The following is a 25,178-nucleotide window of genomic DNA, read 5'->3' on the forward strand; positions in this document are numbered from 1 at the left end:
GTTATGTAAAATGTCAAGGACTAAAAAAGGCCTTTATAATGTATCAAGTGGTCTGGGGCTGCATCATGCCTTGATTACAGAGGATAAAAATTCCAACACTGTAAATCAGAGTTTCATTAATAGATTTGGGCCTTAACAGGGATACTTTGGTGGGCTTTTTTACATACCACATGTTATTTGTAAGCATATATGTGTTCTATTAATGAAAGGATGAAGTTTTATTTTTTAAAAGATTAAAGGGACAGCCCTATTACAATCGTGTGTGTGTGTTCTCAGCTGTGGATATATGTGTGCACTTTATTGAACCTTATAAACTCGTGTTCAAGTGTATGTGGGTTTTACTGTTTTCTTCCAGGGGAAGACCCTGAAACAAGAAGAATGAGAACTGTCAAAAACATAGCAGATTTGAGACAGAATTTGGAAGAAACCATGTCCAGCCTTAGAGGGACCCAGATAAGCCACAGGTATACTGGTTTTGTGTAGACTGCTGAAAATATGGACCATGGGAGAGTATTACTAGTTGCTGAATGACTGAGAGACTTGCAAGGAAAATTACCTGCGACAGTAAACTGCCATGTGACTTTCATATAGTATACTGTCAAAGTGTCTTTATACAATACTTCACAAAGATAGTTGTTTCATACACATTTACTTAGAAGCCTATAAAATTTATTTTAGGTAATTTTATAAGTAGATGTTGGGGATGAGATCAAATGCAAGGAAAAATCTAAATGTGAAAAATAAATATGTTGGCCATGGGAAAAAGACCCACTGGTGTAGTGTTATAGCTTTGAGCTCTTCAGGTGTTGTTTCTTCCCTCTCCTTCATTTATCTTCACATGTGAGCTCCCTTCTATTTTAATTTTGTTACAGATAAACTACCGCCTTCTGATTGGTCCCTAGGGTCTCCGCTAATTTTGTTACACACAAAGCATGTCTCAAGCATTCCATGCATGTGATTGTTTTCAATCACACTAAGTGACACACTCATATGGTGGATTTTCCACCAAAATAGTTTTCCTGCAGCACCTTCAATCACATGCACAGATCAGCAGAGCCTCTAGGGCCAATATTCTCTTGTTCCAATCTTGGTTAAGATGCCAGGTGTTTGGCACCATTCCCATAAGTAGAGGTTATAGAATCATAGAATCATAAAATTGTTTAGGTTGGAAAAGACCTATAAGATCGCCAAGTCCAACCATTAGCCCAGCACTGCCAAGTTCACCAATAAACCCTGTCCCAAAGTCCCACGTCTACAAGTCTTTCAGATACTTCCAGTAATGGTGGCTCCACCACTTCCCTGAACAGCCTGTTCCAGTGCTTGACAACCCTATCCATGAAAAAATTTTTCCTCATATCTAATCTAAACCTCCCCTGTCACAACTTGAGGCCATTTCCTCTTGTCCTATCACTTGTTATCTAGGGGAAGAGGAACCCCCATCTGACTACACCCTCCTTTCAGGTAGTTTTAGAGAGTGGTAAGGTCTCCCCTGAGCCTTCTTTTCTCCAGGCCAAACAACCCCAGCTCCCTCAACTGCTCCTCATCAGACTTGTTCTCCAGACTCTTCACCAGTTCTGTTGCCCTTCTCTGGACTTGCTCCAGCACCTCAGTGTCTTTCTTGTACTGAGGACCCCAGAACTGGACACAGGATTTGAGGTGTGGCTGAGTACAAGGGGTAACAATTTCCCTGCTTCTGCTGACCACACTATTGCTGATCCAAGCCAGGATGCCACTGGCCTTCTTGGCCACCTGGGCACACAATGGCTCGTGTTCAGCCATGTCACCAGCACCCCCAGCCCCTTTTCTGCAGGGCTTCTTTCCATCCACTGTGTCCCCAAGGCTGTAGTGCTGCATGGGGTTGTTGTGACCCAAGTGCAGGATCTGGCACTTGGCCTTGTTGAACCTCATAAAATTGGCCTCGGGCCTTAGATCCAACCTGTCCAGATCCCTCTGCAGAGCCTTCCTGCCCTCCAGCAGATCAGCCCTCCTGCCCAACTTTCTGTCATTTGCAAAATGACTGAGGGGGCACTCAATCCCCTCATCCAGGTCATTGATAAAAATATTAAACAGGACTGGCCTCAGTACTGAGGACATATACAAGCACACGTGTGCATATGGTGAAAGCACATACACACACGGAGAATTTTTAGAAACAAATATGCTTTCCTCCAGCCTTCACTTTTCCTGATATCTCAGGAATAGAGAAAGTAGAGTTCACTGACTTCTCCATTCTGTTTGGCAGCACATTGGAGACAACTTTTGACAGCACTGTGACAACTGAAGTGAATGGGAGAAGCATACCGAGCTTATCCAGCCGATCCACCCCGGTGACCTGGAGGCTGGGGCAGGCCAGTCCTCGGCTGCAGGCAGGAGATGCTCCATCCTTGGGTGCTGGTTATCCTCGCAGCAGTGCAAGTCGCTTCATACACACAGACCCTTCTCGATTCATGTATACCACCCCGCTGCGCCGAGCAGCTGTTTCTCGCCTTGGAAATATCTCACAGATTGACATGAGTGAGAAGGGAAGTGGTGATTTGGACATATCCTCTGAAGCTGACGTTGGTGGCTACATGAGTGATGGGGACATTCTTGGGAAAAGCCTGAGGACTGATGACATCAATAGTGGGTAAGCAGCACCTTTTTCTCCATTTGAACCAATGCATGACTGTTTAGAAGGATTTTTCTGAAAATTTTGGCACACAAGTAGAAGGTACGTTATAGTTGCAATATTTAAATATATGTATAAAAAACCAAACCTCCAATCTGCCAGTGATACTCTCAGCTGCCTTCAAATTCTGTTCTTTTCCTTTAACATTAAAATTACTTTGCTGTGAACTTTGAGTTCTAGTATTACTTACTGTAATTTCCTGGTTGTCTGGTGAACCATCATTTTGCATTGGTTTCCCTGGGATAGGTCTTCTTTTGGTATTTTTATGTGTTGTTTGAGATGGTAGGTATGGCATTGGATCCATCTGATGAAAAGCTGTTGTTGACACCACTGACTTTCTCTGTTTCCACTTCAGATATTGTCTAGTATAGTTGGTGTAATAGACCTTTATTGCAGATTTTCAACTGTGCATATCATTTGAGCAGTAATAATATCTTTTCGTAAAACACTAGACCAGTTACTCTCTTAATAGGTCCAGGAGGAAGAATCACAGTTTTTATTTTTGTTTGCTTAATCAGTTGATTGACTTTGAGGTACTGCATCCCCTGTGTTTCAAATCACTGTTCAACAAGTCTTATGTCAATCTAGGAACACAAGTCAGTTTAGTCCTGTGTATGTTAGAACTCATAGAACATCATTAAGAAAGGAAAACTATGTTACAGTTTAACTCATACTTAAATTATTATTCAGTGCTGCTGTTGGCATCTCAAGGCTGCTTGCTGACTGATGTTGAATAGACATTCCATAGAGTACATGGTCATGTCACACCACCCTGCTTCACTCTATAATTTTAGAATTCTTGCTGTCAATCTAATCTCTTAGTTTGAAGTATAGCTATGATTAGAGAACAGTGGGTGAAGAAATTGAGTATGACACATTCCTAAAGGCAAATCTAAGTCTGTGATCAAAGCTCTCTTTGGAGTAGTGTCTCATCTCAAGCACCATCCAAAGATAGATCTCTAGAAGAAGCTTCACTATAAAGAAAGCATATTCCTGTATCTCCCTGGTCTGCTGTCTCAGTGCTTTGTGTATGGAGCACTGCTGACACCATTGTCCACAACACCTATGTCAAGTAGGATGCCATATTTATATGTGCTAGAAAAGAGAAAATACATATGGAAAATATGATACTTTAATGTCTGAGGACCTCTTATCATAAAGGAAATATTAATGCTGCTTTTGAGAGATGCATGGATGCATGGTTTTATTCCAATTTTTTTTTAAAAAGGGAGTCCTTTGCAGTGCCTGATGATTTGTATTAATTAGCTTATCACATTAAAGGATGAATATAGTCATCTTATGTGACTTTTCTTTGCATCTCTAATAAGGATAACTCAATAGATAGTAAGTTGCTCTGTGCTCAGTTAACGTTTTTAGGCGCAGCAAATGTTAAAAACAAGTTGATAAGTTCTGAAATTTCAGGATTCACCGACGCATGTAAAGTCTTATCTCCTCTATGCCTCTTCCACTATCAGTTTAATTACTTTAAACACTTGGGGACAAGAATGCAGCAGTAATTAGAAATTAGTGCAAGGAAGGCCTGTTGCACTTATTAAGTCTCTCCATTCAGACCTTACTTAGAGAGGAAAAAAATCCATACAGTCTGGATTGCATTCAAGCCACAGCTAAATTTAATATGCCATTCTAGAGCTGTGGAATCTACTGGATAATTCAAGGCTAGCGAAATTATCTGTCCAAAAAGTCTGAATTTTGTCTTTAATAAAAAGATGAATATAGTATGTAAGTGTGACTGTTAATTTACCTTTGAAAACAAATGTGAAGTTACCATCTCCAAACTCCAGATACCAAGGTTTCAGAAATCCTTTGCTGAACTGCAGGCCAAATCTTACCCATGCATTGAATGCCTCAGAGTTTTGTCAAAAATAATCAAAGGAACCCTTTGTGTTTTAATGCCTTGAGGTTGCCTTCATCCATATTGCCACCCAAGACATGATGCCTTCTCAAACTGGAACTATCACAGAGGGTTCCACTGCTGCATCTTTGGTCTCAAGGCCTGCACCTGTTCACCCACCCTGAACCACGTAGATGGAGGCAGAGGCAGGTGCTCCCAGACTGCTCCATTGGCCCTCAGGTCTCTTTCACAGTTGATTTCAATTAAATCTGATCCCATAAGGAACTACAGGGAGAGGGCCAACAGAAAGTTGGAGCAGCAGTAGTGTGTGTGCCTTGGTTTTTGCCTGGAATTCTATGCTGTTACTAAAGTTAAATGTTTGTGTGCTTGGATTGAAAGATGGGTTTGTGTGCCACCATTTCATGGCTGGAGGAGAGATTGCGATAAAGATTGAATTTATACAATTTGATGATTGTTAAAGTGAGTAAACTCTGGGAAATCACTTTAGCCATCAACCTAGCATTAGGACTATGCCTATTTCAGTAAGTCTGTATTTTATTTTGGGTAGGTTCCATGAGGTATAGAAAACTTTTTTCTGAATATGTACACTTCTATGTTTGGTGCTGTGCATGGCCCTTCAAAAATAAATTTATGCTTTGTTGGTACATGAAAGTTATTAAAAAATACAAAAGGGAAACATAAAGAACAAGGGCCTAAGAGGGAAGACAGTTTGATGAAAGATCCTTTGGGAGCATGATGGACAGGTCTTGAGAGTAAGACAGGCTTATGATGCTGCTCTCTTATTAGTTCCAAGATTTGTCATAGAGACAACTAAACTGTAGGTAGACATTCTAGTAATTATTGCTGGTGCTTTTAGTTCACAAACTTTTAGTGGCTTTCTAGTGAGTAAGCAGCACTATACTCACCGGTTCATTCCTTAGACATTCATTGTAATGTGAAGTGGTGGGAATCAAGCAAAAGGAACATACAGAAAAATATCATTGTAAGGTTTTCAGTGGATATCTTCTCTTTTATATCTCAATAATTGCATTCCGGCAGGGACTATGAATTTGGGTTGCTAATTTCTGTTCCCATTTGGAAAAAGAAATGCTGCTAATTTTTTTTTTTTTTTTTTTTAGCTGGAGTGATGTTTCTTGCACCTGGTGCTATTTTTTGGCAAAACCACAGCATTTAAAATGTGCTTTTGAAGATACTTGAGGGCTTCTGTCTAAAAACATTTTAGTAAAAGAAGGTGGCCTGTAAGACATCATAGTAAAAGGCAAATGATCCCAGAAAACAGGCAGATACCCAATCTCCCTGTGCTGGGCACATAAAATGGGAATATTTAGTATCAGTCTACCATCTAGTAAGACAACATGTACCTTAAACATTTGAATTTCACAGACCATTAACTTTAGAGTGAAACACGGTTGCCAGATGGCTGCATTCCCCACTGTTTGACCACAAATTTATTTTCAGGTACATGACAGATGGAGGACTCAACCTATATACAAGAAGTCTGAACCGAATACCAGACCTCGCTGCCTCTCGAGACGTCATCCAGAGAGGGGTTCATGACGTGACTGTGGATGCTGACAGGTAACAGTGCTTTGCTAAGTAAAAACCTATTTGAGCTTTATAAATATTTCACATTCTTCATACTTGCTAAAGTATCACATAAGGAATAGGAAGAGAAAGCAAGATTCTGAGGCTGCAAGGTTTCTGAGCACCCAAAATAGCAAATACCACAATGAGCAGGGGAAAAAAAGCAAATTCCTCACATGGGAAGGAGACTTAGGAAGAACTTTTTGTTGAAGATGTAAGAGAAAATATTTAGAAGCCCAGACCTTATTTGCAATCTTGAACTTCTGAAATGGGATGTGAGTTTTACAGGTTGCCTTATCAATTGATGAGCAAGTGGAAAATTCTCATGGTCTCTAGGCAGCAGACAGCTTATGTCCCTGATGACATGGTTTAAAACATGCATTTAGATTTGGCTGGAAGTGGAACCATAGTCTTGTTCACCTTTGCCCTTTGCAAGTATCAGAAGAAGGCAGTACTGGCAAGTAGTGAGAAGTGAGAATTGGGGTTCTATCCCATTGTCTGTGCAGTGTGAAAAAAGAAGCAACTCCATCCTGCCGTTATATATGGGTGTGAGCATAAAAACATGCTCCCACTAGTATGTCTGTTTCTTTTCCTTAAGCTTAAAGTAGATTCATATTCGTGGCTTCTATCCACATCTGAGAAATAAAAATTCATAACCCAGCTTTTGCAGAACTTGGAGCTGTCAGCTCTGGGGTTTTGGTCACACCATCACAGAGATAAGGAACAGCTGTGAAATTTGGCAGTCTAAAATTTTACGGAGTCGATATGAGTGCCCTCTTTTTAAAATTAAGTTTCTTTTAGGAAAAAAAAGAAGTATTTAATCACGAAGGGAGGAAAGGTTCATGGAGTGGTTCTGGTTTTATAAACCCAGCAAATTAGTTGAAGAAGTTCTAGGATATTTACCTAGGTATGATATAATTTTCACTTATCACATTTTCTTATTAAAATATAAGTCAGGAATAGTCTGCATTGATCAAACAGTGCAAGCAATGCATCAGGATAAAGAACATAATTTTCATCTAGCGAACTAGCTACTTAAAAAAGAGGGTTGCTTTAGCTGACATCAGAGCATTTGTTGACCTTGCAGAAAAACCCTATTTTAGATAGAAATTCAAATGAACACAGCTAGGTTCTTTGGAATGCAAGCACTGACGTGATGCAAAGACCAGAGAACACGTATAGTAGGCGTTTAAGAAAATACTTTGGATAGAACTCAGGCAGTAACAGAAGGAGAAAATGAGAAATGAGATGTGGGCAGGAGGGACTTCTGTGGAGATCTGTATGTGAGAACAGGAACCTTACGCTCAAAGTGAGAGAGAGGGTGGAAAATTTAGAGGCTAGCAGTCATGTAATTAGAGAATGTCACTAGTGCCCACGTGTTTTTATGTCTCTCTCTTTTTTTCCCCCGGGAATGAAGTTATTAGAGCTCTTCCCACCACACAATATTCACACCCAGGTTTTGAACCATGCAGATTTCCCCTGAGGAAGGAGAAAAAAAAAAAAAAAAAAAAAAGGTCCAAAATAAGGGATTTTTTACTTTTTCTTAGTATTCCTCAAGTTCTAGATGCCACTCAAACACTGGATGCTTATTTGTGTTAATGTATATGTTTGTTCTGTACAGTGTGCACGTACATACGTATTTTGCAGAGTCTATCATCTACAAATGTGAAGTAGAACTTACTTCGAGCAATGACTGCTTTTCCTTACACAAAGAAAGAAAGCTGGATTCTTGTGTTCTTCCAGACCCTCTAAATGAGGTTTTATGGAACATACTATGTCAATATTTAATTAAAAGGTTTGTTCACAATGCACAGGCGTGAGGTATCTAAATTATTGCTATTCAGACAATTCTGGCATTCCCTGACCTTTCAATACTTTATTTTTACAAACTTAATCGTTCTTCGTGGACATAGGGTGGGGGGTTTTTTTATGTATAAGTGTATGTTATTCCTTGAACAAGCAGAAGTTTTTTAGGAAGTGTAAAATATAAATATTTTTATGAGTTCTGATGATAATAAAACACATGCTTACCAAAACTGGTTGCAAAAAAACCTGCGTTAGTTAGAAAAAAATTGTTTATGATGATCTTCAATGATGTGTGCCACACTCGATGTGACATCAGGTAGAAAAAGTAGTAGAGATTGCTGAGACTTTGGTAGGGTAAATTTTGGTCCTAAGATTTCATCTAATCTCACGTAGCCTTTTACAGCTTTTTTTTTCTACTCTGAACAAAAAATAGTAGGGTTTGTGTCATAGCTTCAAGGTATGCCTTGCCACTGGTATGATGACCTTCTGTGAAAGAGGATTATTCTCCTCTCTTTCATCCCTGTAGATACATGAAGGACATACACATTTTCTCTGTGGCATTGTTAGTATAAAACTTTTTCATAATTGGCATGATCTGCCCTTGCCTTTCTGTTGTAAAGGACTCTGCTGGCATCTCTTTTCAGGCAGGAAATAAATTATATGCTGCAAATATCTGATTTACATTAGCAAGCAGGAGAGAAATTTGGCATTTTGTCCATTACTAGAGGCAGCATTTTTTGCTGACAGCAGTCCCATATTCATGAAAACTCAACCTGGGTTTTCTCTGACAAATTGTAGCTTCTGCTTATATTTTAAAACTTTTTCTCTTTATGAGCTGGCAGTACAATATTCTTTAGAGATGAGGGCTGATATCTCTAAGGGTAATGCAATTTCTGGTAAATTTATACTTTCAGACTGATTCTCATTTCATGGATAACGTAAAAAGACAAGCAGGTCCCCGGTTTGATCACACTCTAAATTGGTTCAGATAGCACCTGCATCTCCACATCTTGCCAAAAAGCAAAGGTTTGAAGGCTCTCCATGTGGAAACATAGTCTGAGAGAGCTCATCCCGATAATAACATTAAACTGCTCTTTGAACAACTTCATAAAAAGTTAAATTCATGAATTCAGCATAAATCAAGGCTTAAGCTTTGCTTGCATGCTGCTCTGTAAAGCACATTGGTGCAGAAAGTACTACAGCAAACTTGCTTGTTCTGGGGAAGGAATTGTAAAGGCTGAAGAGACACTGGCAGCATCAGATGTCAACAGTTGTTTCTTTTTTTTTTTTTGTTAATAAATGGTTATTCCTTCCAATTTACCTTGCTTCAGTTACCATAAGAAATTAGTCAGAGAGCAAGATGGATTTTCTGCATCTGATATAACATGGGATATGGCTAAGGGAGTTCTCAGTGGTATGATATGACACTTCATTTCATTTTTTGTCCTGTCTACACTCTAGCATTTGCCTCCTGGGACTTCTAGAGGGAGTAGTTGAGGAACATTCTTGGAGTTCAAAACCTTCTTCAAAGTAAGATGAGCCAAAAGAGATTAGATATAAGCACACAAAATTAATTATTCAGAAGAAAAAGGTTTATTGCAAAGTAAGTTGTAGTATTTCCAAACCACCCTGTGATGTTCATGAAAACTGTTAGGGAAGTTTAAAGTAAGCCCTATTAGAAGGAAATACAGCTCCACTTAGCTCAAGCATTGTCCTTCCACTCCCTATACCTGCAGAATTTAATGCAGTGTGTCACAAACCACAGTTTTCTTCACCTTCGTCAGTCAACAGATGTTGTACAACCACTTTCACCTCACATCCCTTGAATGCAGTATTCTTTCTTTTTTACCTTTTCTTTGGATGAAATCCAAAGCTTTAAAGTTTATGCTGCTTAGTGTGCTGCTATCATGACCCACTTCAGCTACTTTGCTGTTGCATTGAATCTGAGCCCCAGTAATTGAGAGTTCCTATGCATAAGGAGTCTCTCAAATGCTTCCACCATCTGTCACATGTGCAGAAGATTTGGCAGCTATCTCAGACTAGCTCAGGCTTGGCCTGTTTGTTCTCAGCCAAACCATAATCACCATAATACATTATTAATTATAATAAAATAATTCCAGATTTTGTCTGTAGTTTATTAACTAACTTCCTGCATGAATGACTATAAGTCGTCTTCTGGTGTTTGTCTGAGTAGATGAGCCTTGAGTTGGAATATTGTGCTTTTGAAAAAGGAATTTTTCCAGAGTTCACATAGGCATTGAACTGGGAGCTCTGTTTCATAGGGTTGGTCATATTAGAAAAGGCTGAGACATCATGAACAGTAACTTAAAATCCAAATGGAATACAATGCCTGTTCTCATACCTTACGTTTCTAGAAGCACATTGAAATTTCTGGTGTCATTTGGAATTTACCCCATTGGGATGTTGCTAAATGGCAGGGCATACTTTACGTTTTGCCTTTCTATCTGGATGACTCTGTGTAATGTGTATTTCATCACTGTACTAATACTGTGCTTTCTGCTATGTGTCTCTAGTTTGGTATTGATGGGACTATGCAACTCTTACCTGTTCAGTTTACTGCTTCTGGTTGCAGAGCAGGATTTGCTATGGGTGAAGGAAATGTATATGCCACAATATTGAGCCATTCACTGTGTGCACGCATTCAGCCCTCTACCCTTTCCTTTGTCTGCCAGCATGTCAGGTCTCTCCAACACTGGGGACCTGTGTCTATGGCAATAAATACAAATATCCACCCCACAGATATGACGATATAAATAATAAAACATGAAACCAGATATACCTTCTTCTTGCTGTTCAAGACTTTCTTGGGAAATACTGAGTTTTGCTGTAAAACTGCACTGTATATGGAGGCTTCCAGTATCTTTTCATCTGCCTTCACCACTCGGTATGCCTGCGACTGTTACTCTGCTCACAGTCTAAAAAAGTCATTGTAGACCTGAAAGTCAGCATGGTTCATATAGCTGTGTGATTTGCTATCATTTTCTTGATTGTGATTTTACATTATTAGTAAGTTCTTAGGATATTGAAATAATTCTAAATATCTATACCTCACTGGTTTTGCAGTTACTATTCAAATACCTATAGAAGCCATAATGATAGAATCTCTCTTGTGAAGCAATTTAAATTTTAAAGTGTTTTTACTATTATTGTTCTCTTCTATACTTTTAATCTTCCGTAATTTCTTTTCACAGCTGTTGCTGTTAACATTTCCCACCATTTACATTTTTATTATTCTCAAATGATCCTGCATTTTCATAGTCTCTGGTGTAAATCTTTCCTCATCTTGGCATCTGCTAGGCTATCAAGAAAGTTACTAGTTAGAAGTATCTATTTCAATGTGTATCTCAGCTTTTATTGTTTCTGCAATGTATGGATGCTAAATTTAAGTACCTAAAGCATAAACATGTAGGTATCCATGCATGAAGGGCAGAATAATTGTGTCAAAAGGAGCACTCCTGGTGTTTTGGCTCATTATGTTGTTAAGTATTCAGAATTATTTGAGGATGAATTCCTTATTTTCAAAAGCATAATGAGAAATAAATTTTTCAGTAATATGATTTTGTGCAACAATATTAATTTAGAAAGAATGTTATTTGAATTAGTACAATTTGTTTCTGGTCATGCTTTCAAAAGTCAGGATTTGGACAACAAAAAATAAGCAAAGAAACTGGACTTTGATCTCATTTTGTGAAGTTCACCCTTCCTTACTTGCATTAAACATCTACTGTAATTGCCCATAGAACCACAAACCAAAAATGGAAACATACACCAGCTGTGTGGTTTCAGGTTCAGATACTATATTAATATCAGTGACATAAAGAAACTGCAATGTTAGCATGCTGTCATTAATATGTTAAACTGTCATGATCCTGCAACATCATGTCTGGAGACACACATTTTTGCACCCAGCTTACATTAAAAAATTACACTCAGAAAAGGCAAATGTGAATGGCAGATATTTACCTTAAAACAAGACCACGCTGCAAACGACAAATTAAGCTTTCTCTTTTTAAAATTTTTACTAAGTGGAAGAAAGAGGGACAACTAGTTTTCAGTTTAGGTTAAAGAGGAATTAACAGAAATAAGTTTTTAAACTTTTGCAGGAATACAAGCCAATTATATTCTCATGTGATGCAAAATGAGCTGAGTATATAATTTGCTGTGGGTTCATTGAACCTAAGGCTGGCTCTTTACAGATGACACATATAATACTCTCATAAATGTACTTTTTAAAAGTGGATGGAGTGGAGCTAGGTATTAATGACATGCAGTCTGTTGGTGTTCATTACTTCTGCTTATCTCAAAATTTGGTTTAATACTTCAAAATTATTTGAAGTGAGACAGGACTTTATCTTTTATTAACAGATTTCTAATACTCCAGGCAAAATGTAGATGGCTTATTTTGATTGCAGTCTACTTCTGAAGAGAGTATCAAAGTATTTAATAAAAGCTTTCCAAGGCTTGGCTTACAGTTTCAGCAGCAGCAACGTTTTGGTCCACCACTGTACTTCATTGTTACCAGCAAAAGCTTCTGTACTGCCTCAGTGCGTTAGAACAAAACATGGGTAGCAAGATTTAAATCATTAACCAAAATACCCCAGGCTCAAATATAAAATAAAAGAACTTGAATCTCCCATGTGATACATATTTGAGTCCTGAGGTCAAGAAACAAATTAATTTCTTTAAAATGTCTTGATTCGTTTGATGGCTGGAGGAAACAAATCCTGTAATTTTATTCTCCTGCATGGCTATTTTAAAAAGTCATATTGAAACTTGTAATAAAATAGGTGCAATTGATATTACAGTTCTAACATTAACAAGCACGTAGTATTTTAGACAGAAGCCTCATAAAACTGTATATAAAAATACTGATTTTGATGATTTATTATTGGAGATAAAGCAGCTGGTGATTGCTAAGCTGTCTTTTGTTCTAAATTGCCTCAGGGATACTTCTTTCTTAGTTAAGTAATTTTTTTAAAGAACTGTTTTTCTAATAGCTACATTCCAGACTGAGGTAGTTGCATGCTTGTCAAACTAAACATATGAATTATAAGAATATTCTAATTAACCCTTTCATGGAAAGTGATTATTTTTTAATACTATAAAAATCCTTTGCTTTGGATTTAATAGGTATAAGTTTCCTTTAAATAAAAGATGGATTTGGCAACTTCAGCAGTTATTCAACTCTAGAATAATGAGGAATAATTAAAAATGGAGAGCCCCATCATGATGCACTTTTTATACTCATGAGATGTTATGAGAAAGGGGTTAAATCAACTGTTCAGTCAGCTACTTGCTGTTGTTTTGTACAGGTGTAAAAAAATAGGTAAGTGAAAGGAAGAATAAATTTAAGCTAAACATCTAAAGTGTGAGTGTACTTTGCTGCTCAGGCTGTAGGGCTGCTTACAGTGCACAAGAGGAAAATTAAAAGGTTTTGACCTTTTCCTTTGCAATGTGCTGCTCTTGGAGCAAAACAGTGCTACTCTGTCCTGGGCCTTCAGGAAAACAGTGATGTTCAATACATTTTGGAATTGAAATTGCGTTGCAAGGTAACTTTATCATTGGCAGTTAAAAAAAGATAGCTGGAATCCAGATGAAACCTGGTCATGCGTTATCTATGATTAAATAAAAGAAGCATGTATCTAAAGCTGTGCAGGTTAAAAAACATGGGAGCCTTTTATTTTCCTTGAAAAAGAAATGGACTTTGAACACTGTAGACTGGCTAAAGACTATGTTCAAAGAGAGAGAGTGTGAAGAGAAAGCTGGGAAACGTGGCTGAAAACCTGCCAGCCAGTGCACAGAATACCCTGTGCTGCAGGCTGCCTGCTGTGGAGCACAACATGTGTTAACCTTTCCTTTTGGAAAAAAAAAATCCCTCCATTCGCTTGTATCAACATTTTACTTATAAATCTTAACTATGTCACCGCTGAGTCTTCTTTTGATGGAGAGAGGAAAAGACAAGCCTCCCTCATCAATCTGTTCTCCAAGCACTATTGTGGAGGCTTACTGCCCCTTCTGAGCCCCTTGTGACAACCTCAGCTCCACACAGGGAAATGTTTGGTGCAGCAATATGCTAGGAGTTTGTTTTCTTTTGAAGTTACAGCACTAATCTCATCTGTATCTAATTGTTAAAATATTAAGTCTTCAAAGATTTCCTTTGTAAACAAAAGATTGTCATAACAATTTAAGCAGGATCAGATGTGTGAATTTAAAGAGTGCAACCCTCAGTGAATTCTACAGAAGTTTTTTTTTTGCAAAAGGATACAATATATTTATAATTCAAACCTGCTTAGTTGACTGAATAATCTAAAATAATCTAAAATACATTATTTGAATGTGATTTTAAAACCAGATTTACCTAATTAAATTTACCTTAATAAAAAACCTTTTAATCTCTTACCTGTGTGCATTAGCTTTAATTTCTGATGTATTAAACTTTCCCTTTTATTCCTTTTGAATGCATTATGTTCTATTATGTTTCATACTGTAGAACAGAATGTAAAATGGCTGCTAACCCTATCAGCTGCGGCATATGTAATTCATGAAAGCAAAAATTGCTTTACTGCAGTTTAAATACATTGTGTAGTGTTGGAAATAATTGCATTGCCCTGGGAAGTACAGTAACTGTTAGAACAGGTGTTTGTCATTCCTCAAAGTGTTTTATCTAGCAACAAATCTTATTGGTATAAGCTAGTTTCTTTCATGTTTAAATACCCAGCAATTTTTTATCAGACACTAGGTACACTGATTTAAAAGTGAAATTAGGGTATTTCAAATGGATAGGATTTCAATCAGTTTCTGGAAAAGCAACTACAGAGTCAGAAAACACTGTTATGTATTGCATATCTTCTGAGAGTTTATCAATGAACAGACTCATACTGACAGCCAGGACCTAAAAGCTGAAATTTTTTTGATTGAAGCTAGAAATGCACACACAATTTTAATAGCATTGTGAACTTTAGGAGCAAGATATGAGGAATAAACTTACTTCATTTTTTTTAAATCAAGCCTAGATCTTTCTCTAAGATATTTATTTACAGATTTAAATACTAAAGTAGACAAAATTTAATGAGCGCTCTGTGTCTGGGGTAACTGGAAGACATGTAAAGCTTTCTGAGAAACCAGAGATCAGCGAAGGTGTATAATCTTCATGACTCATGAACCACCATCTGGAGGCCCTTATCTCTATCAGCTGTACTAGGAACATTGCTAGACATCTAGCTTTTGGGTTATATTAAGATGAAACATAACTGTTTCAAAGAATTTAAAGAAAGAAAACTCGCAGACATATTTTTGTTTTAATTTTAAATAAAATAAATTCTGGTAGAGCATTGCAGTGAAGTGACAGCCTGTCACCCAGGGATAGTTCCTTAGTGAAAGGAGCTATCTTTCAAGTGTTTTTAGAATGGTTTTCCTAAAATGGAATCTTTCTCTGTACATCAAAGTTACTGAAAGAGAAATCAGCATGGCTTTTTAAGGCTGAAGAATGATTCTTTTTCCTGTGTGAGTTAAAATCATTCCCCTTCATGAAAAGAGTTGACTCAGTGTTCCACTTACGACTCAAATCTTCAGATGCATAGTAAATAACTGAATTTGCTCTATCTTGCAAGTCTTTTCCCTTTGTTCAGTACATAAAGAAATTTATAATCCCCTCTTATAGATCTTTATTTCTAATCATTTAAATTAATGATACCAGCCACACTCTTGTGAAATGGATTAATATCAAGTGGATAAACTTAATGCAAAATCATGTAGGAAAAATAATTTTCTGTGTATTAAAAATAATATATGCTGGCAAAGATAATTTACAGCCTTCCAGATAAATTTTGAAACTTAATATCCTAACTAGATTTTCAACAGCTTTCCCTAAACAGCTATTTTCAATAAAATTATCTTCATATTTTCTTTTAAAATGTATCTATCTGATTGGAAATGTTGGAAATTTTAAGATGACCGGGCTTGTGTATATGTGTGTCATTCCAGCAAGCCACTGAATTGTTGAGTAGTGGTAAGTGAGCCCCAAAAACTTTGAATCAATTTCTGCAGCTTTCCAGTATGGGCAGTAAGAACAGCCTACATCACAGAAAATTTATGATATATAGTTTATTAATTTTGGATTGCTGCCTTGGTGGTGTTTTGTCAGATTCTTGGACTTACTGCAGCTATTCGGTCCAAGTCAGCACAAAGGCAGTAAATACTGAAGGTAGCTGGTCAGCAATGCTACATGTAATTTTGGTCCTCCTGTAGTTGGTTTGACTAATGCTTATTGAGGTAACCATTACAATTTCCTTGACAAGAGCTCCTTTCCTTTCACTAGCCATGACTCTGCTACAGGGGACAACTGAATAATGTCTTTAATGCTGTCTTAAAGCTGCAAGCAACTTCTTTAGCACACCTCACTCTGAAAACATTACCTGTTTTTCTTTCTGTGTAAAAGTAGCAGTGAATCCCAAATACAGAGTTCATTTCACTAAGTATTGAGTTGCTAAAGGAATAAGGTTTTTTGAGCTTCTCTCAAGATAATAGTCCATTTCTTGGTTTACAGCTGTAGCCCTGCTATAGGTGATGATTAGGATGTCAAACTGCTATCAACACTTCAACTTTTTAAAATTAAAGAAAAAGATAAAAAGTAGTTTATTTTTCAGTAGCTCAAAGGTTTTGGAAGAAATTTCTGTCTTGATGATATATCTTAAGTAACACTAAGGATTGATCACCAGCTACAGCTTCTTAAAAATATACTCTAACTAAAGGAAGCTCAGCATTTTTTGTGGATGATTCTTCCAGAAAATGAATACTCCTTATGAAGTTGTCTTTGAAAGGTGTCTTCTGCTTTCCAACCTCCGGTTCTGTTCCCCCTCCATCATCCATGTAGTCATCATCCCTAGAAAAATTATAATGACATGTATCCAGATATTCACTTAATAAGAGAGTCCCTGTAAAATATACTATATATGGTATAAAGCAATCTATAGTACATGGACAACCAAAGCTGCCCCATATCAATCTCATGCTCAGGGAAGGTACAACAGGATATGAAGTCCTCTTTTTTTCCCCTCTCTGGCAGCTGTGATGTTTTAGACCAAAAGTCTTAAAAAAGAGGATCAATTGCCAGTGCTATGCTAAGCATCATTTGTATGCGAGCAGAAAACGAAGGATAGTGTTGTCATTTTTATGTGACGTAATTCATATATTTGGAAGGAGCCTAAACAAGGTTCCCAGTTAACTTCTTAGGAAATTCTCCTGTTTCTGATACCAGTTTCTGAAAAACCACCTTCTCTTGTCTGAGTAGCAGTTTTGTGGGTTTTGTTCCTGGTATTTCAGTTGTGTTTTGCAAGGGAGTTAGGATAAAAGCCTGAGATAAATCCTGAGAAGACTAATCCAACTTAAGTATCTCACACCTGGTTTTATAGGATTTTTATTTGAAAACCTGAGGTTATCAAGACATAATTACCTTCTAAAAAGTAAAAATAGGAAAATTTAGGCAAAGTAAATAAGAATATTTTGTTTTAAAAAAATGAGAATTGTAAGTAATAATTTCAGGATGGCTTGCACTATGGAGGTTGAAAAGCTATAGATAAAAATAGATTTTCAGAGGACAGTGTTAAATCTTTACACATTTACTATTCATCTTTTAGGCAAACAGAAGTGCTCCTGAGTGAACTTCAAACAACTGAATCTTCCCCAGTTAGTTTTCTTCTATTTTACCTTTGATTGTTTTTCCAAAATATTGTTTGCAAAAGCGTGCCATAATGTAGAAATTACGCTGAACATGTTGTCAGGTCTTTCTGAATGGCACATGATCAAGAGCTGGATGCTTAAGCTGTAGATTTAGCAAATTACTTTCTCTTTTCATCTGACCTTGGAGAATTTCCTCAGTAAAAATTTGTGGATTAATCTACGTGTCATAGAAAGCCATATGTCTTTAAGGAAACTTGGTTAGACATGAATGTTGCTCTTCTTCCCTGTCTTTTTCTATTTCTGATAGGAAAATAAACCCCATTATGTTGAACAACTGTGATTTTAGAAGATGGGGAACAGTCTCATGAGAATATTGTGAGTCTCTAATATATTTAAACAGCCTAACTTTTGCTGTATGCATTTTACTACTCATTCCCAATGAAAAAAGGTGAAACAGTCCTACACTTCCTCTCCAGTGCATACCCTACATGTAGTACTGTATTTGCCATTCAAAACTTCCTCAAAAGGATTTTATTAGAACACTCTAAATATTCTTTACAGTTCACCAAAATGATGTAGTACTTTCCTGAGCAGTTCTTCAAGAGGAGTATATGTTAAAAGGGCCATCAGAAAGTGACCTGCTGGCTGGGCTGAACATGGAGCAGGAAGCTTCCAGAGAGACAGCAGAGAAGGGACTTCATCAGAGAGATGAAGCAGAATTATAATATATCTTTCAAAGCAGAATTATAATATATCTCCTAACACCTAAAGGTCTTCTAAAGAGACTGCTGAAATTGTGCATAAAAGATATCAAAAGGGTACTGAGGACACTGCTGCTCTTGACCGTGTTCGTACGGTGACAAGCACAGTGTGCATGCCTCTGTGGCTGCCCTTCTGCTCTGGTTAGTATGCCAGCAAAATTAGACAACACAATATTGCCATTCAACTCAGCTGGGATATTCTCAAATTGTTTTATCGGCTGTTGACTGAAAAAAACCCCAAATATTTCTTTTGTGTTTGGCTTTAGCCTGGATGCATTGACTTCTCTTGGAGAAGCATGATAAGCCTTTTGTTGCAGAGGATGTTGGCCAGGTGCAGAGAGCCCTAAGCATCCTTGCAATGCTGCTGGCAGCTCAGAGGGGCCTGAGAGCTCAGCAGAGGTGGTGTGGTTCCCTGAGCTTCATGCCTCAGCACTTGCCAGTTGCTATGTGTAGCCAAATAATCACTCAAGAACCCTTTGTGATGCTTTCAATTATAAAAAACATTTCATTAATTGCCAGTTATCCCCAGATTGTGGAAATGCAGACATGGCCTGGAGGCATCAGTATATTCTGTGTGCAGTTGGGATGGAACAGGGAATTCAACCTGCAGTAGTTGACTATGTAAAACTCAAGTAAAGTACATGAGGAAAATTGTATAAAGTCAAGATAAATCACTGCTTATTGTGTCAGGAATAGAAAGACATCACAATAGTACTTCAGAGTAATATCCTATAGTGGCAAAAAATTTACTGGTAGTTTTTCTTTCTGCTACAGGTTCAAAGTTCTTTGATACATATTTAGCTGCCAGTTTGTAATAAAGGCTGTGTCAGTTCCATCAGGACCTCGTGCAAGCCCTAAGAATCAGCCAGCTTCATATTCTAATCAGAGTAAGATCTCATGAAGCTACTATCAGAGGCTCTATAAAATGTATGGCAGCAATAGTTTTTAAGAAAAAATATATAATTGAATGTGTGGTGTGTACCAAGTTGCAGTCTTTATAAATCAACTCACTTTAATGCTCAGGTTGCTTTAATTTTCCATTAGTTAAGGAAGGGAAAGACTTTTTTGGTTTCCCAGTATATTTTCATTTTTGTGTTGTTAAATGATTTACTTTTGGTGGAGACAAAAATAATTGGTTGGACAAGAACGTATAGAATCATGAATGCATTTCCTGAGTGTCAGTATTATGTTGATGTTTCTCTATGAAGCTCTTCCATCTTCTATTTTTCTGTAAATTCCAAGAGAAATCTAAGAAATGCTTTTTTTTTTAAATTGTCATTGGTAAAGCAAGCATTTCTTAAGAATAAACTTTTGCCAGAGTTTTAATTTTTTCTTGTAGGAGATGGATTTTTTTAAAACAAGCAGCTACCTCAGTTAGTTCTGAGTCACCGCTAATTTAAAGTTAGACTCCCTTCCTTAATGGGTTTCTCTTCCTAGTGCTAGTTTTTTCCTCTGATATTTTTATAAAAGCCTTCTGGATTCCCATTTGGATAGCATTACTTCACAGTACTTCTTCTCTGGTGTTATCTCTTGCCTGCAAGACTTGTCTGAAGCCTTATTCCTAATTGGTTTCCTCACCATTTTTCTTTTACAAGAAAGGACTTTTTTAACCTCCCAACTTTTAACTCGCTCTGGTCATTTTTTTATCCTTGTATTTTTCTTTTGAAGCAGTTTTGAATTCCATTACACCTCCTGGGGTGTTTTTTAAGTTTGACCAGCTTTCTTGTATTCCAGTAGATGTGTTCTTTGGGTTTGGGGTTTTTTCACATTTCCAGCTAGTTTCATTCTTATACTCAACATGTTTTGGTTTGGTTTGCTTGTTTGTTTGACCAAAATAGAATATAACAAGCTCTTTCCTCTGGTTGCACCTTTCTAGGATAGACAATAATTCAAAATAGACTCTGATTCTCCTTTTTAATAGGTACCTGATTCTATTAGTTACTCAGCAGTTAGCTGTAGGCCTTTCCATAGTGATGCCCTCTTTTAAATTTATTGCCACAGTGTTTTTGATGGTGAGATTGTAGCTCACTCATGGTTCCATTTTGAAATTGCACTATTTTTTCCTGTCCCTTTCTGTCTCTTCAGTAAATATGAGAACCTACTTTTGCTGTCCAGTTATATTTATGAAGATGATTGCTATTCCTTTTCCTGACTGGTTTTGTGGTCTCATATTTTTTTCCAGTGTACCAATTTTCAGTAGCTCTTTTTCCATCTCATCTTTCAATCTATCCTCATATCTCAGTAAACTTGAGTGATAAGCACTGGCTGGACTTTGGGAGAGAGGAACAGTAGTCAGGAATGAGAAAAAACGGTGAAAGGCTGTTGTCCATATTCAATATGGAAAAAAGTCTATGACATACTGCTGATGATGTGGAACATTCAAAGAGTTTTTTCAGCTTTGCAAAGTGGGTGGTAACAAACATGACAGCCAGCAAGTCTGGAGTGTGAGAGGAGGACAAAGTTTCCCAAGATGGCAGAGACTTAATTAATTGCAACAGATTTTAATTTTTTTTTCTATCTGCAGCTATGTTTTATTTCATCTCTCACCTGCTAGCCTGCTCTACAACTTGAATATTACAGCTATTAATGTAGAAGGTGGGGAAAGTATTTCATTGTAATGGGGAACATTTAAGTTGGGTTTTTTACCCCCTATATAGTGAAGCCATTTGTGGTCACCTTCTATCTTTCTTTGTGACTCACCTCTGAACCTTAGTAGTCTTAACGGGAGTAATTAATAAGCTAAAAGAGATGTGCTGTATTGCTGCTATGTCTTCCTCAAGATTTCTAGCTGATAAGGGGTTTTATAAATTTGTTTTGGTTTGGGCTTGGGGTTGTTATTTTTCTGTGTGTGCACAGCCAAGCAGTAGCCCTGCTTTTTTTTGTCTTTTCTGGCTTTAAATCAAGATGACATTTATGGAAGATGAGAGAGCTTCAGGATGCTGGGGTGAGATCCTGGGTGACTGGCTGCTGTTTGGCAGGGATTTACTAAAGCAGCTTGCCTTATCTCCCTGACTGTGATCCTGGTACATTGACTGCTAGAAACACAGATAGCCAGAGGTCCCATTACCTTCTCAGCAAAAGTTTGTTGTGTCATAGACTTTGTTGTTCAAGTTCTAAGCCTAAGAGTTATTTAATTTTTAGTATGAAACATTGATAAGTTCCAACTAAACTGTGGAAGCAATCAGCCATTTTGGATGCATATTGACACTTCCAGAATTTAAATGCAAAGTCTGCTTTGCTTTCTCAGACAAAATAGCATGTTTTGTAGAATTTTTGGAAAAGCATGAACACTCTTTGGGTTTCAGCCAGACTCTTTGTATTATGTGCAGGTGCTTTGGGGCTTTAATAATTAGAGGATCTAATAAAAGAATCAGAGGATAAGGCAGGAAAATTACTACAACATGGGTTTTCTTTGCCCTTACAAAAACCAAGCTATCCTGTTTCACCTAATACAAAATTGGAAACTTACAGCTGTATCTCAGCCCATACTTACAGCAAACACATAACAGAATTGATGTAATTATTAAATAATTATTAAGAATCCTCTATTTCAAGCTGCCTGGATTTGATTGCTTTAGCTTGAAAAATAAACACCAAAATCCCAAATGAAATATTAAGCTCTAATTGAACAGGGAAGCAGGGCAAAGGTCTGATGTTTCTGGGTTAATACAATGTCACTTACTGTTTTTAAATTGTCATAGTGCAGTAAATATACATGGACTGTTTCTTTTTCCCTAGACTAGCTGAAGAAATGGGTATGCTTTTTGTAGCAGGCAAGATTTCAGAAGGCAAAATCATGACTTTTTTCTTTACCATGTCCACTCCTAAGCCACATAAGATTTGGAAAAAAGTGTTGCTTTCTGTTCTGCAGAAAACCCATCACTGTAAATCACCAATCAACACATTGTATTTATATCAACATATCCATGCCTATGTGTGTCCTGCCTGCAGGTGCTTATCCATGTGGTGTGAGCATGTATTGGTGGTACACACCCGTAAGTCAGTGTCTCTCTCTCTGCATGTGTACAGTGAGTGATCAGGTTCTTAGTGGAGGAAGAAGTGATGTTCACAAGCTGCGCTGTCTCTTCATGCTGTCACCATCTGTGTTGGCTCTTTGCCTAAAGCTGGTTGACTTTGAATATCACCCTGAAAACTGATGGGTGTTAAAAACTGAGAGGTTGTGACCTTAAGTGATTAGCAATGACACAGCATGATAAGTTCTTAGCTCTTGAAGTATAAGGCTTGTCTTAGGAAGGTAACAGGTAAATAATGACACTATGAGTCAAGGAGAGAAAAAGGCAGTGAAAATGTTCTCCTGGTGATTATAGATATGTTCTACAACTGATTACAGATAGAGTAAAATTATTCATCAAAGAATTTTGCAAAGATGCATTAGCTTCACGAAGCTATTTTGGCTCTTACAGTCTAATGAACTAGATAATTAAAAATTTACTCTGACAATGTCATTTGGATCTGCTAATTATTTACCATTTTTTGCTTGACAGCATACTGCTGTATATTAGACCTAATTTACATTATCTCTTACTGTATATTTCAGAAGTAGAAATGAGCAAGCAGCACATGCTGATATTTTCCTTTTCTTACAATTAAAAAGGAAGGAAATATTCTATTATCACTCTGCCATCTCACTCACCAGTCTTAGGAAGTATCCAGTATTTAATATTTAATATTTTTGTCTTCATGTGCAAACATTCACTGATACTCTGAACATCCCAGTGTTGGGTATTTTCCTTATTTTGAAATTAGGGAACTAGAAAAAAAGAGCTATTTTTGTCTCAAAAATTCAAGTACTAAGTCTGCTGGTTTTGTAGACTGGCTATCAACCCTTCTGATCCTCCAGAGTTAAGTTTTCAAAAGTCATATACCCATTTTTCCTGAAAAGCATCCATACGTTACCTGTGCTTTATTTCTGCACTGGAAGAATGTATTCTTCTTATTAACCGTGGTAGGTCTGCTCTTTACACCTTTACTTGTCATGTTATTGATTAGGCAAACAACTTTGGTCTGGCTTCTTCAACTGCTTTTTTTGCTCAGTTTTGCATGTGGTCACTATTGATTCTTCTGTGCTTACTGTTTTCTTATCCTGTCATGTCCTAAATGCTATGGAAATTATAAATATTCTGGGGCAAAGATTTTAGTTGCATGTTGCTCCAGTGTGCAGGGCACATATTCAACTAAAATATTTGAGTATTATTTCTAGGGCATACCATAATACATCTTATGGTAACCATTAGTAAAGATCATCCAAAACAACCCTTACAAAATTAGCTTTACAGTCATTATTCAAATTCAGTCAAAAACATCACCTAATTTCCTTAATGATTCAGTCATACTTTTCTTTCAAAGTATTAGGCATTGGTTTTTTTCAGCAGAATTCTTCCTTGAAATAGCATGCCTAAAGTAGATGGAATATAACTGTTCGTGAAAAGATTAATTGAGGGTATTTTGTACTGAGATAGTGGGGCTGTGAAATTTGAGATTTGGATTGGAAAGCTGCTTTGTTTCACCATACAGTCTAATTCAGAACTGTTGCTAAATAATGACATTTAGCTGTTCTCACTTGAATATTCTATTTCCCATAGTAAAAATTTTATGTTATGCCCAGAGCATTTCATTAAATTGACTGTTCTCACTGGGCTGGATTTTTATATAGGTTTTCTCAAATGCAGTAACGTAAAATACTAAAATAAAAATTAGCAGTAAATACTAGAAGGCAAGAAATTGAAAGGAATATCTGTGAGAGAGCTATCAGAAAAGAAGTCAGAGCATAAAAGACAAAGAAGCAAAGCAAAACAATATTAGAGACGAGTCAATAATATAAAGGTCACAATGGAATAAGTAATAGATTTCATAATCTAATAGTGAATTAGAAAAGAGGCTCTTATCAGATAGTATGTTTGTGTCCATTTTTATAAAGTATTTACTGATTTTCTGCAAGGCAGTGGTTGATTATAAAGGTACAATTAGCACTTACTAACAACGATAGAGAGAAGTGTTCCCTGATAACTGTATAATCTGCTCTATCTGGACAAAAAGAATCCTAGCATTTTTAAAGTAAAAGCAGGGAAACAGTTTAAAATGATGCTCCATGAATTCTTGAAGGCAGGAAGTCTGCATTAACTAATTTGAGAAAATAAATTCAGAACCACACAATGGGAATATGACCCACAGGGAATCAAGAAGTCATTGTTTAGTAATGCTGATGCTGTATGCAATAAACTCAAGTCTATATTATTTACATAATCCTCACGTGAAGAAGGCCATGCTGTATTTGACAAACAGACACAATGTGATGAAAGAGAAAATGCCAAGCATATTTCTGCTTTCTGTAGTGCTACTCGCTTGCAATTGCTATAGATTTTTGGAAAAAGCTATTTTATAAAGCTTTCAATAGCTCCATCTCACTGATAGTTGATTTCCGCTATAAAATAACAGAGACCTCCCAGACCTGCTACATGAGAACTCAGAAAGAGCTCATTATCTAATCAAGGAGAGGAATCTCCTGACTCACTTTGTGGTGTTATATAACTGTGTGCACACTGTAGGTGGTCTACCTATTAAATGCTAACCCCCAGAGCAGGTTGTACTAAACATTTTGCTAGACAAAGTGGTAAACCAAAATGAGACTTAGCAATTCCAAAACTCTTTTTGGTACATAAACCATGAAGAAACAGGAGAATTATGGTTTTTCGCAGTGATTGTTGTCACTGGCGACATTTTTAATATCCATTGCACTGTTAATATATCACTAAGTTAATGGAAATAT

At 37.0% G+C, this 25,178-nt stretch overlaps 1 protein-coding gene across 11 annotated transcripts in view; it reads left to right on the forward strand.

Moving 5' to 3' along the window:
• NAV3 (neuron navigator 3) overlaps window positions 1–25,178 on the forward strand; it is a 526,195-nt gene that overhangs the window by 416,485 nt on the left and 84,532 nt on the right. For all 11 annotated transcript variants that reach the window (XM_039570170.1, XM_010413726.4, XM_010413727.3 and 8 more), the window contains 3 exons: window positions 356–464; window positions 2,243–2,626; window positions 6,000–6,119. In XM_039570170.1, the coding sequence (XP_039426104.1) occupies window positions 356–464; window positions 2,243–2,626; window positions 6,000–6,119 (613 nt within the window). The remainder of the gene's footprint in view (window positions 1–355; window positions 465–2,242; window positions 2,627–5,999; window positions 6,120–25,178) is intronic.

Source organism: Corvus cornix, chromosome 1A, assembly GCF_000738735.6.
Source record: "Corvus cornix cornix isolate S_Up_H32 chromosome 1A, ASM73873v5, whole genome shotgun sequence".
NCBI lineage: Eukaryota > Metazoa > Chordata > Aves > Passeriformes > Corvidae > Corvus > Corvus cornix.